This window comes from Nestor notabilis, unplaced genomic scaffold (assembly GCF_000696875.1).
Source record: "Nestor notabilis isolate BGI_N333 unplaced genomic scaffold, ASM69687v1 scaffold200, whole genome shotgun sequence".
Lineage (NCBI taxonomy): Eukaryota > Metazoa > Chordata > Aves > Psittaciformes > Psittacidae > Nestor > Nestor notabilis.
The window spans coordinates 111,957-123,854 of record NW_009912214.1 but is presented as its reverse complement, the minus strand read 5'-3'; the positions used below and the strand labels follow the sequence as shown (position 1 = coordinate 123,854).

The window sequence follows — 11,898 nt, the reverse complement described above, 5'->3', positions numbered from 1 at the left end:
TCTTTCCCTTCTAGTACCCTTGATAATCAAGGTTTATAATCAGCTTCTGGGAAAACACATAAGATACATTTCTCCTTCGATTAACAAATTGATTGAGGTCAGTAGAGTGGCAGGGCAGAAGGTAAAAGCTGGACGTGATTCCCTTCATTATCATTATGCATCGGACCCTTCAGATAAAGTAATAGAAAGATGTCAGCATACCTCTTTACTGCTCTGGGGACTCAGAGTGGCATCTCCTGAAAATGAATTGTCTGGCTGCATTGCTGTATAGGTGTGATGGGACATGTGCTTGTTCTGGAGAAGTGACATTGAAAAATCACTAGAAGCTTCATGGCCAAAGCAAGAAAATCACAAATACCCTTTCCCCCCAACCCCAGCCCACCCACCCCAGCAGATTTTAGTGCTGGCAAAATTTTCATAGGTAACGCTGGTGAGCACTTGGCCTGTCTCTTTCATGCTAAAGGTGTCACTTTTGGAAGCCAATTGTGTTAAAGCTCTGGTTCATAGAGAAGACCTGTTTTATCTGTATGTCCTGTGATAGTAGCATGTGTGTGTCTTCTGTGCTGATCATCCAATCTTTCTTTTGAGCTCTTGTAAATCTTGTACTTGTGTCAATTACTATGATGGTTCTTTTACCCTCTTATAAATAAGTAAAATAGTTACTCCTTTTGTTATTTAGTAGCCTTAGTGAGATTATAATTTTGTCTGGATATCAGATCCCAATGCTTTTCTGATCTGATGTTTTTCTTTTTTTATTTTTGATGACTAGGTTCGAGATGGTGACAATGAGATGTCTTCTCTTATTAGCAAATTCTGTCATAGTACACTTATGTCTACAATCACTTCTACTAGCAACAGTCTCTGGATCAAGTTCAAGTCTAATGCTTCTGTGCAAAGGGCTAGCTTCAGGGCTGTTTATCAAGTTGGTAAGAGGAACTGGTGACTTGCACAATGAACTGATCTGTAATTTGTACACTTTCAGGCATTTCAGTGCTATATTATCCATATAATGAGTTTAAGACAAATTTTGAAAGAAAGAAAACAAAAAAATAGGGCAATTTATTTATTTATTGCTACTTTCAGAAGTGCTAAGATGATGTCTGAAGTAGGTCTGTTGTAGGCACTCCTAGCATGCTTGGAAGTGCACCCCTCATTGCTTCTATTAATGATAAATCACTTACTGCTAGCATACCAAAGATGATACAGCTATAATTATGACTAAATATTTTTACTTTGTTTTTTCCTATATTTCAGTTCTTAATCACCAACATATATATCCATGTTTGTGAAATATATGAGTCAAATCCATTAGTTTTCATGGTATGGTTAGATTGATGGTATCTGTAGATGTATGTTTATGCTATACACATAGCAGTATGTTCTTTTAAATACATTTTAATGCAAGTTGGATGATCAGTAGTAGATGCTGTAAGAAGATATGTTTTTAGGGGTGGTTTTCTTCTAATTCCATAGTGATATTTATAAACATCATGTTATACGTTCCTTGAAACCATTCTTCACAAATACTTATTCTTGGTGTCTGTGGCAGCTTGTGGAGGCTCCTTGTCTGGAGCAGGCACCATCCATTCACCTTACTACCCCAGGATGTTCCCTCACCCAAAGACCTGTGAGTGGATCATCTCTCAGCCAGCTAGCAAAGTGGTGATTCTTAACTTTATTGACTTTGACATTCGAAATACAACCACCTGTGACTCGGACTACGTTGAGGTAAAGAATAATACATACACATCTACTATGAATAGTAGATAGATTCCTATCTGTATATTTGTTCTTATAGTCCTTTCCACCAAAGCAGAAATGCTTGACAGGCAAGCACTTCTTATAGCAGTTATAAAAGCTCTTCCAGGTTCATAATGGGATCCTAAACCTTTTCTTCATTCTCTGAAGATGGTATGACCACCATGATAATCAGAGACAAGTACCAGGTGTCTTTAAATAGACAGACCTGGTTTTGGAGTTTTACGTGCTGCTTACTGTTGAGGGGATAAGATCTCAGCTTTTATTCATGTGACATGCTTTGGGTGGGAGAGTGCTTCTCTGGCAGTCATAAGAATGCATTGTATGTGCCTATAGTAGAAACCATGCTGAAGAAGGGGTAGGGTTTGAGTTACTAAAAATCTCCTTTATATGGTTCTTATGAATTCATTTATGCTTAAAACTTTAATATAATAGAAGTTTGTATGGGATATTTTTGATGCATTGTTCTTCAGGTCAGAGATGGTAACAACACAGATGCTCCTCTTTTGGAAAAATATTGTGGTACAGCTGTATCATCTAGAGTGCAATCTACACAGAACAATCTCTATATCAAATTCAGAGCTTCCTCTTTTACCAACCTTGGCTTCAGAGCTGAGTACTGGCCATTAGATACAGGTAAGGATTTCTTTTGTATTTTCTGAGTAGTATGTTGGGACTTAACAGATTTTCCTGTATAGTGAAAACAGTTGGACATCAAGTTTTATGCTGATGTAATGGGAGATAAACTATGAATCAATTACCATGTCGTATGCATCAAGGAAATAAAAGACTGAAATTTCAGAAAGAGAGGAAACAAATTTTCTAAGTGCCTAACTTTTTTATAAATGTCATTAAACGTGATATTTTAAATCTCTACAGTATGTGAGGAGATGCTTACTGAACCGGAAGGAACCATTACGAGTCCTAGTCACCCAGATGTCTACCCACATGGTATTAGCTGTACCTGGATTATCAACATTGAACCCGGCTACCTTATCCACCTGACTTTCACTTCATTTAATTTGGAGTTTGCTTATAATTGCAAAAATGAATATCTTGAAATATATGACAACAGCACTATGGAAAAATTGGGAAGGTGAATATGTCCATTAGCCTACTGAGTTTAATTACTGTAGAGTGAGTGTTGTTCTGTAGGTCTCGACATCCAAGACCAAAGCAGCTTGCCTTCTTTGACCATGGAATGAGAAGCACATTTAGTAAATATTATACTGAGAGAAACTAACTTGTGTTAAAAGGACAGCTTTTTTAAGGACAGGTTTCAATATGTGGCATTGTCCAGCTCCATTAACATTTTGATTTATAGGAAATAAATTCAAAAGCATTAATATATCTGTGCCCAAGAAAAGATGTGATGTGAAACATTTGCAGAAGTGAAAGAAAGATTGCTTAAAAGATTGTGTGCTTGGATCTCAGCAAAATCTAAACTAAAATCTGCATTTTATAGGAAATTGTTTTCACTTTCTCCTGATAAGTGATTTTATCTTAGGAAAGAATATTTTCCTTTTTTTCCCCTTCTCCAATTGGGGTATACACAGGGTTTTCTTGACATCCTAGAGTTCAAGAACATCTGTACTACTTGGGAGCAGTATTCAGCTGCAGCTACAGACTGTAAAGTAGTTGGCTGACATGGCAGTATTTTGGAAAATAAGGAGCAATATCTCTCATAGTGGAGAATGTTTTGCAACCTTAGTCTTTGGCCAGCCACTCTGACTCCTGCAAAAGAACAGAATATGTTGTAGGTACAGCATAGAATAATTTCAGTAATCAATACAACTTGAACGGTTTCTTCTCTGGCTTTGCCATAACAGTTAAACTTGCGCCCTTGTACATGTGCTATTTAGTCCCATGATACAGGGTATATGGCTGGGATCTGTGTCATACAAAGGAGAAATTTGTGTATGTGTAGCTGTTCAAAATTCTCAGGAAAGCTGAGTCCCCTTCCAGTAATACAGACATTTCATAAAGTACTGCTATTTGATCTGGGGCATATTTTTGCTGCAGGCACTGTGGAAGATCAATTCCACCATCGCTCACTAGTCGTGGCAACACCATGATGTTGTACTTCGTGACCAATCACAGCATTGCATCTGAGGGCTTTTCAGCTAATTATATCTCCCTGGATGCATCAAAAGGTAGTATGTCAGTCTGTTCGTTATGCAAATCAAATGTTTTCAGCTGTCACTGTAAATAACCACTATGTGAAGCAGGAATATTATTTTCTGTGTTAACAGAAGACTGCTTGATGCCTCTTCTACCTTTTCTTATTTATCCTACTTTATTCACAAGCTTTTTCCTCCCTAGAAAAGTAGAAAGCAATTTCTATAAGCAAAACTGCTGTTTTCTTTAAAAAGCCAGGAAGAGCTGACATGGCAGAACTACATTAATTATTTAGGCAAAATATTTTCTGAATTTGCTTTGTCCATTCTGAGTTGAGTATGTGTGATCTAGGAAGCTTAGCTACTGCGGACAACTCACTTGCATGGGAGACTCTCAGGTGCCATAAACTTAATTTAGTCCCTACTAAGATTTGATATTGATGATGGGCAGAAAAGGTCATAGAGGATGAAATTTGATAAAGCAGAAAAATAACCCGAAAACACAAGATGTCTTTCTTTTCCTTACAACAGAATGCAATGTTTCTGCCTCCTCAAGAGTTTAAGGCTCCTGTTTTGCCTTAAATCTGTTTTGAGGTGGAAAAGACTACTGAAGAGAAAAATGGCCATTCATTTCCTTAGTTCTCTAAAGCAGAGAAAAGCTGAGAAATTACTCTGGATTCTAACTGATTTGAAGTTTTTCCAGGCTGGGGGCACACCTGTGTTTTCAAACTATGCTGAACCAACCATACCTGCTCCAGTTTGCCCTTCTCTCCAGGACTGAGAAGAGGGGTTTAGCGGTGACTCAGCTGCATTTGAAAAAGCAACCTCTTGGTAAAAGATGGTAACTGCCAGTTTCATAGACCCAATAGCCTGCTATTGCTCCACTCATTGCTGCACACAGATCTACAGCAGAAAAGCGACAGGTTCTACCTAGCACAATTAAACTGCAGAAGAGGCAGAGTGAGACAATATAAAAAAAAAAAAAAAAGTAAAAATGAGAACACATTTGTAGCTGGGTTATTTGTGTATCCATCATTAACCAGTTTCTAGGTGGTTTGTGTGTATGAGCGCAGACTATGAGCGATTCATTAGATGAATACCTGAAGCTCATAGGACGTATCTATGCAGCCACAAACTACCAACAGCTGCTCCTTGTTTGCTTTTAGTTTCTTTAATAATTTTGTTTTTCCTGCCTTCTGAGTTTCTCCAACCTGTTTAAAACCAGCAAAATTTCCAATTTTTGCCTTGTGAAATATAACAGCTTTCTCTGTGACACCTTGGAAAATTTGGCATGTGTGTAGGTGAGGCTGTTACAGATTTTGCCACTATGTGTTTATTTACTATCAGATAACAAATCGAAGCAATCCATTGTCTCAGCTGCATTCATTCATTGAGTTATCTGGCATGAAAACCAAAAACCCAGTAAAAACGATTAAGATTTAATGAGAACTACTCTGAGGAGGAAATTTCTGTTTGTTAGAAAGTAACAAGGCTGAACCCCAAGTTCTACTTTTAAAAAAATCTTTCCAAGAAAGACTCTGTAGTTTAAAACCTGAGTTCTTACTAGTGAGAAATCGTGAAATTGACAGCCTTATAAAATCTTTTATGATCTTGTTTTTGCAGCTGCAAACTAACTTCTACAAATATGAGATATTTTTCTTTTTACTTTACCTCAGATTAATATTTCATGGGTAGATTTGGTTCCTTCCTAACTGTTCTTATAGAAGCTCTTCTCACAGTTCATCAAGATCAAAATATTCTTTACTCAACATTAATCTCTATTTTTGTTTCTGTGTAACCCTATCTGTTTCTCTGGTTTTGTTAGTTACCTCAGTGCTGTCCAGCTTCACGGTTCTGCCTCCTCTCCTCTGTATTCCCCGCCTTTACCACCACTATGGTGATTGGATTTTACCCATCTTTCATCCAAAACACTGTTACATGCATCATGCAAAGTTCTAACTGCATCAACACAGTCTCTGGAATGGTTTCAAACTGTACTTTAAAAATGCAAGTCTTTTTCATGCTGCCAACAACTAGAAACTGTATAAAATGTTTATATGAAATTAGAACTATATACCATCTTTAGCCAAATTCTAAACAACAGGTATGATTTTCTTTTCCCATAATTAGCACAGACCTCTCTACTACTCTTCAGCTAAACAGGTCTAACTCTCAATTACTTTCACTCAGACCCAGAACTATGATCTCTAGAACAAATGCTTTTTCATTTCAGCCACTGTAGTTTGTGTAAGTATGGCAAAGAAGGAGGTAACTACTGAAATTGAAAATAATAAACTTATAGAGAGGTTGAAACTATGATCTGTTTTCTTTACGGAGGTTTGTTTCTTCTGGTCCCAGCACAAGCATAGCAGTATTATGAAGTTATCATAAATACTGGACTGCTAACATTCGTTTGTTTTTAATTAAGAATAAAGTGTTTTGAAGCTTCTGTGGCCTGAGAGAAGGCAAACACATGTGTGTATGTGGACTTTGCTGAGAGAAGCAACTGCCCACTTCCCTGAAATCATATTGAGTTTAGTTTTCCCACTGAGAGATGTTTCGGCCTGATACTCATCTTATGTATATCCAGTTACAGTAAGGTAGCAATTTGCTGAACATAATCATATCTGAGAGATTTACCAAAGCTATAGGTTTATTTTTTTTTCCTTTACATCTGCTGCCTATTTTCATTTTTCTGCTAAGGAAAATATGGTACTAATAATGTGTCTTGTGCAGTAAGACTCTTTCATTTTTTTGAGCTATATTTTCTTAGCCAGCTAGAGTGTAACCAATATCAGAACTGGTCAAAGCTGTTCTGGTTCATATTAGACGTTTCAATAGGCTTTTGCCTGGAGTTATTTTACAGAGAATGAGCTATTGAAAAGATGGACAAGATTATTTAAAAAAAGAAAAAATAGGAGTAAAAAAAAAAAAAGGATAAGTAAGAGTGAAAAAAAAATTTTTATGTAAAACAAAACCGATTTTCTTCTCCCTGCTAGCAAACAATGTTTTTGTAAGTGTAGTTTATCTGTGATATATTAATTAGTTTAAAACTAGCCTAAAAATAATGGCAAACTCTATTTTCTGTCAAAAAATTTGAATGCCTCAAAATAAAGTCATGGCCATGATCCATGAAATTCAAACGATTGTTTTAACACTCTGCCAGCTAGTAACCATGAATAGCTTATAGAGCAGCAATACAAATGGAATCCTTCAGTAAACATGCCCATGTGATACACAGTTTTTTAAATGTATATTGCCACTGTAACTATCTGTGCCTCAAATGCTTAGTTCTTATCTGTCTGTCTTTTAAAGGGGAAAGTTACATGGAAAGCAAGGTAATATTCCGAGTTATTTCCTAGAGTCCAGGTCTCAAATACCAGGTAGATGAACATCACAACAGCCATCTAAGTGTTAAGATAGATTTTAGGGTTTTCCTTTGCCCATCTTGGCTGACTGCACCACAAACAATCCATGTAGAGTTACTGAAAAATCTTTGAAAGGGATTAATTGTTCCTGGAGTTGTTGCTCAGAGTCTTGAAAGATCCAGGCCACAATTTTCCAATAATAATAGCACTAGGGTCAGTGTGTGTATTTTATTGTCCTCAACTTCTTCACAAGTAAGTGGGAACTTGTTTTACTTTGAATTAAGGTTTCAGATGGGATATTTTTTCTTTTTTCTTTCATTTGTTTGTTTCATTAAAGAGGCTTCATTTCATCCTTTCTGCTGAGAAAAGTCAGCCTTAGCAAGGTTTTTAGCAGATTGCCTTATTGATAGAGTTTTTATTCCTGGTCTTTCCCTGGCTTTGATAAAAGATTAGATTTTTCCTCCTTATCATACTGCATTGTGATTGATGTTACTTCTCAAAAGGGATAACTTCGTTTTAAATAACTTAATTGTGTGGTGTATGTTAGCTGACAGTGACTGACTGGAGAAGTCAGACTCTGAGAAGGATGAGGAAAGATAGAAAAACATTTGTGAACCCATGAGCTTAAAAGTCGACCTGAAAGCAATGTATAGATTTGTTAACTTATTGATAGCTGAGTACAAGTTGAGATCACAGTTGCCATCTTGTTGACTGAACCTAGTAATTATTAGGGGGATGCTGCCTCACTTTTCAGCTGGATGGGCAATGACAAGAATTGAAAGTAATGATTGATAAACATGTGTGTGCAGAGATACAGGGCATAGTTGAACGAGGCTGAGCTGAGACAGAAGAAAAAGTGGAAGTCCTGAATGCAGGTTGGGCATCTGCTCAGCTCATCCTGAGTCTCAGGAAAAAAGCTCAATCACCTGGCCATCGACCACTTGTTAGACCGTTGTAACTTGGTTATGTTTGACCAGGGTATTAGTCTGCCTAAATGTGCCTGTCTGTGTGTATATGACTCTATAGTATGGGTGTTTATATGTAAGATAGCAGATGAGAGTCAGATATTCTTTTTGAACAGCTGTACACAGTGTTTCTAAGGAGTTTGGGTCTGAAATGCTACAAAGGACGTCTGTGTGCCTTCTTGGTAAAAATTAAGCCTATTAGTATCTGCCAGCAGCAGTAACAGAAGGCCCTGAAGTGCAGATGTGCTTTCCCATTGCCTGTGGAGGGGCATATACTTCATGTGGTAGTTTCTCCCTTTTTTTTCTAAAGATGCATAATATTACATGAAGATCTAACTGTTAGGCATGCCAGTTTTCCTTTGGCAGATTGAGACTGAAAGAAAACTCCCACTCTACATACTAAACTGTAGTTTTATTTTTTATAAGTTAGATTTCTGACAGCTTATGGGAAAAACCCATGGATGTAGTTTTCTGCAGTATGCATGATTACACAAGTGAGTGGTACAAAACCTGGCATTTTTCTTCACTGTTGGCTATTAATTACAGTGGGTTACTGCCATTTATGGCATTGTTTTCAAAAGAGCAAACACATTCAATATGAAAATCAAGAAGCAGACTGGATAGCTTTCAAAACCTCACACACTGGCAAAGGTAGATGTCTGATTGTCCTGCCACCTCCTTCTGCTTTTCATGAGCTGCAGTAAATGTCTTCAAACTAAACTGAATTGATTTTTTCCCAAGCATATAATACTCACATTATGGCATTAGACTGCATTCTGAACTTTGGCAAATGAGTCAAAGTACTTTTTTCTGCTGACTTTGCTAACAGTTTTCACTGAAGAAACTACTACTGCCCAAGCACACTCCCAAATGCTGTGTTAGTGAGGTGAGTGAAAAAGGGGAGTGTCAGCTTTCCTGCTCAAAGCAGAACATAATGAATGAATCCAATTACAAGAACAGAGTTGGCTGTCAAAAAACATGGGTTCATTTATGCTTTTCCTAATCCTCATAGCAGCGTGTGCTCTGTCTGCTCTTGTATTTATTTCACTGTAGCCACAAGTCTCACATTTCTTAGTCAGTCATTGTTCCACCTTCTGTATTTATCCCCCTTAGCTCATAAAGAAGACTGTTATGTGAAGCGTAGAGCAGCATACAGCATCCAGTTTCAATCAGCACAGTTGGGATATGAGTTTCTGTATGGATTGTTCCCAAGAAAGCAAACTGGTGAGGGAGGGAACCTGAACAATTTTGTGGAAATTGCTTTTGAAAAGGCTGATAAAAATATCTTGGCATCTACATTACTAATTTTACCCTAAAACCCCTTATCTAGTACATCAATGTCAATATTCTTCAGGCTGAAAGCTAGTATTCATAGTCTCAGCCTCTGAGTGAATAAGGAACGGCAGTATTGCAACAGCTCTAACCACTACGTGAGCATGAATCAGGCACCCTTCCAAAATCAGGAGGAAATAATTAGTTAAAAATAAGTAACCTAATAAACACATTTTCATTTTAATTTTACGTTTGTGTAATGAGCTGTTGGGAAAAAATGTGGGTCACAATTCTAAGTCAGATTTATAACCCTGCAGGCAGGTTTCTCAAGAAATCATATGACTTAAGGATCTGGGGTTTGGTGATAAGCCCAACATGTCATGAAACACCACATGAGCTGGCAGCACAGCAAGGGAATTATAAGGATTTCTAAAACATCACAAGCTTTTTAAGGTGACCAGGACTACCCTCATTGTTATATGCATACATTAGAGCATATCTGTGATGGAACGCAAAAATGACTAAAATCCTAGATCAGGGCTTTAATAGGTCATGACTGTAGGTAAACTAGGGCATGAAACCTTTATGACTTGTCAATACCAAAGTACAACCCAATGGCAGAAAATTATTGAACTGTTTCTGTGTCATGATTCTTTCTTCTCCTTGACAGAAATTAGGAACTTGAGTCTGGCAGCTAGCTTTGGGGCTACTTATCCTACAGAAAACATTTTCAACAGAGGCCTTCCAGATGACCAACAATGCAGAAATGTACGATTATAAAGACACCTGTAAAAGCAAAAGCATTTTAGTAGTTAGAATGGATGGAGAATAGACATGGAAATGAACAACCTTAGACGTGGAGGGCCTGAACTTCATTCCCTCCCCCTAAGTTATGCATATTGAAGTGTTAAGCACAAGTATTATTACACTGCATCTGTGCTGTGTTAGAAAGATTTCAGAGATCTGTGGTGACCAGCTTAAAGTGAGTATAATCATATTTTTCTTGCCCTTTCAGTTGTATTTGTTAATTAGACCAATCTTGCTTATTTGATAGATAGTATTTAAGAAATCTACTTTCATTTCTTATATTTGCAAGCTGTAGAACCTGAAACAGGGGAATGGAAGATCAGAATGAGTCTCCAGGGTCATCAAATCCTGCCCACAATTTTACAAGTTGGTTTTTATTTTGTGTTGATCAAGACATCCCTTTTTTCTCTGCTTACCTGGGTTTTAGGTCAAAGCCAATTTAGGCAGCTGGAACTACTCTTATAGTGCCTATTTAGACACAGTATTCTGGTAAAAGCTGAACAAATCAACTCAAATATGAGATCCATTGTAGCAGCTGTATTCTAGTTTTAGTTTATAGTGACGACATTCAGCAGTAAGATGTGTCCAGAAAGAGTTAAAATGCACAGGAGCACAGGATGTTTGCTCTGTTGGAAATAGAAATTCCTGTTAATTTAAGATACATATTAAATTAATTCATACTTACTTCTTTTGTTTTCAAAGTGTGCTCACACAACTACAATACGGAAACTGGTGTGCTGACGTCTCCAAACTATCCCAATAACTACCCTGTCCGGACAGAGTGTCTGTACACCATCACTGTGGGAATAAACAGACAAATTGTTCTGAACTTCACCGACTTCACTTTGGAAGGGAATAAACGCTGTACAGAGGATTATGTAGAAATCAGGCAAGCCTAATTACTTCTCTTGTCCTTATTAGTAATAACCATAGAAGTTGTCTAAATCCACTTAGGCATGCTCAGAAGCTAATTTTTAACTATAGACCTGTTCTGTCAATGCGGGAAAAGAACTTGACAGAGAACCTTAAAGGCTACCTTCTCCTCCTCTCATCCTGCTCCACTGTCGGCTTTCCCACTGGTTAAATTTCAGTTCTCAGAACAAGCGGAGTATGTGGACTGTGTTCCCATATACTGTGTCTGGTTGGTTTTCTTAGTGGAGAAAAATGTTTTATTGCCTGTTTTGTGTCATATTCTCCGTGATGTTCGAAAAGTCATGGCAGTCAGGTGAAGTCCCTGGTGACTGGAGAAAGGGAAACATTGCATCAATTTTTAAAAAGAGTAGAAAGGAGGACCATGGAAACTATTGACTTGACAGCCTCACCTCTGTGCCTGGGAAGATCAGGAAACATATCTTTGCAGCCTTTGTCCACCCATTTTTGTCCTCACAAGCCAGCTCTCTAAAGGAACCATGTCTGCAGAATGCCAGTGTTTTTTTTTTCACTTTGAGCATGCCATGAGTTTCCATGACCTCGGTAGGCGCCATAATTAAACTCATTCTGAACATTATACCAGATGTTCTGTATGGGTTATTCTTCGGTAAGTAGTGTTTCATTTTTTAGAACCAAACAAAAAGCTGCTTGCTGAAGTTGCAGTATTGAGATTCTGGATTC

At 37.5% G+C, this 11,898-nt stretch overlaps 1 protein-coding gene across 1 annotated transcript in view; it reads left to right on the top strand.

Annotated features, from left to right (window-relative positions):
- The window catches only part of CUBN (cubilin (intrinsic factor-cobalamin receptor)), a 141,955-nt gene that overhangs the window by 23,266 nt on the left and 106,791 nt on the right, over positions 1–11,898 (top strand). The window contains 6 exon segments of the mRNA XM_010018236.1: positions 770–926; positions 1,550–1,728; positions 2,232–2,394; positions 2,638–2,854; positions 3,781–3,911; positions 10,990–11,176. Coding sequence (XP_010016538.1) covers positions 770–926; positions 1,550–1,728; positions 2,232–2,394; positions 2,638–2,854; positions 3,781–3,911; positions 10,990–11,176 — 1,034 coding nt within the window.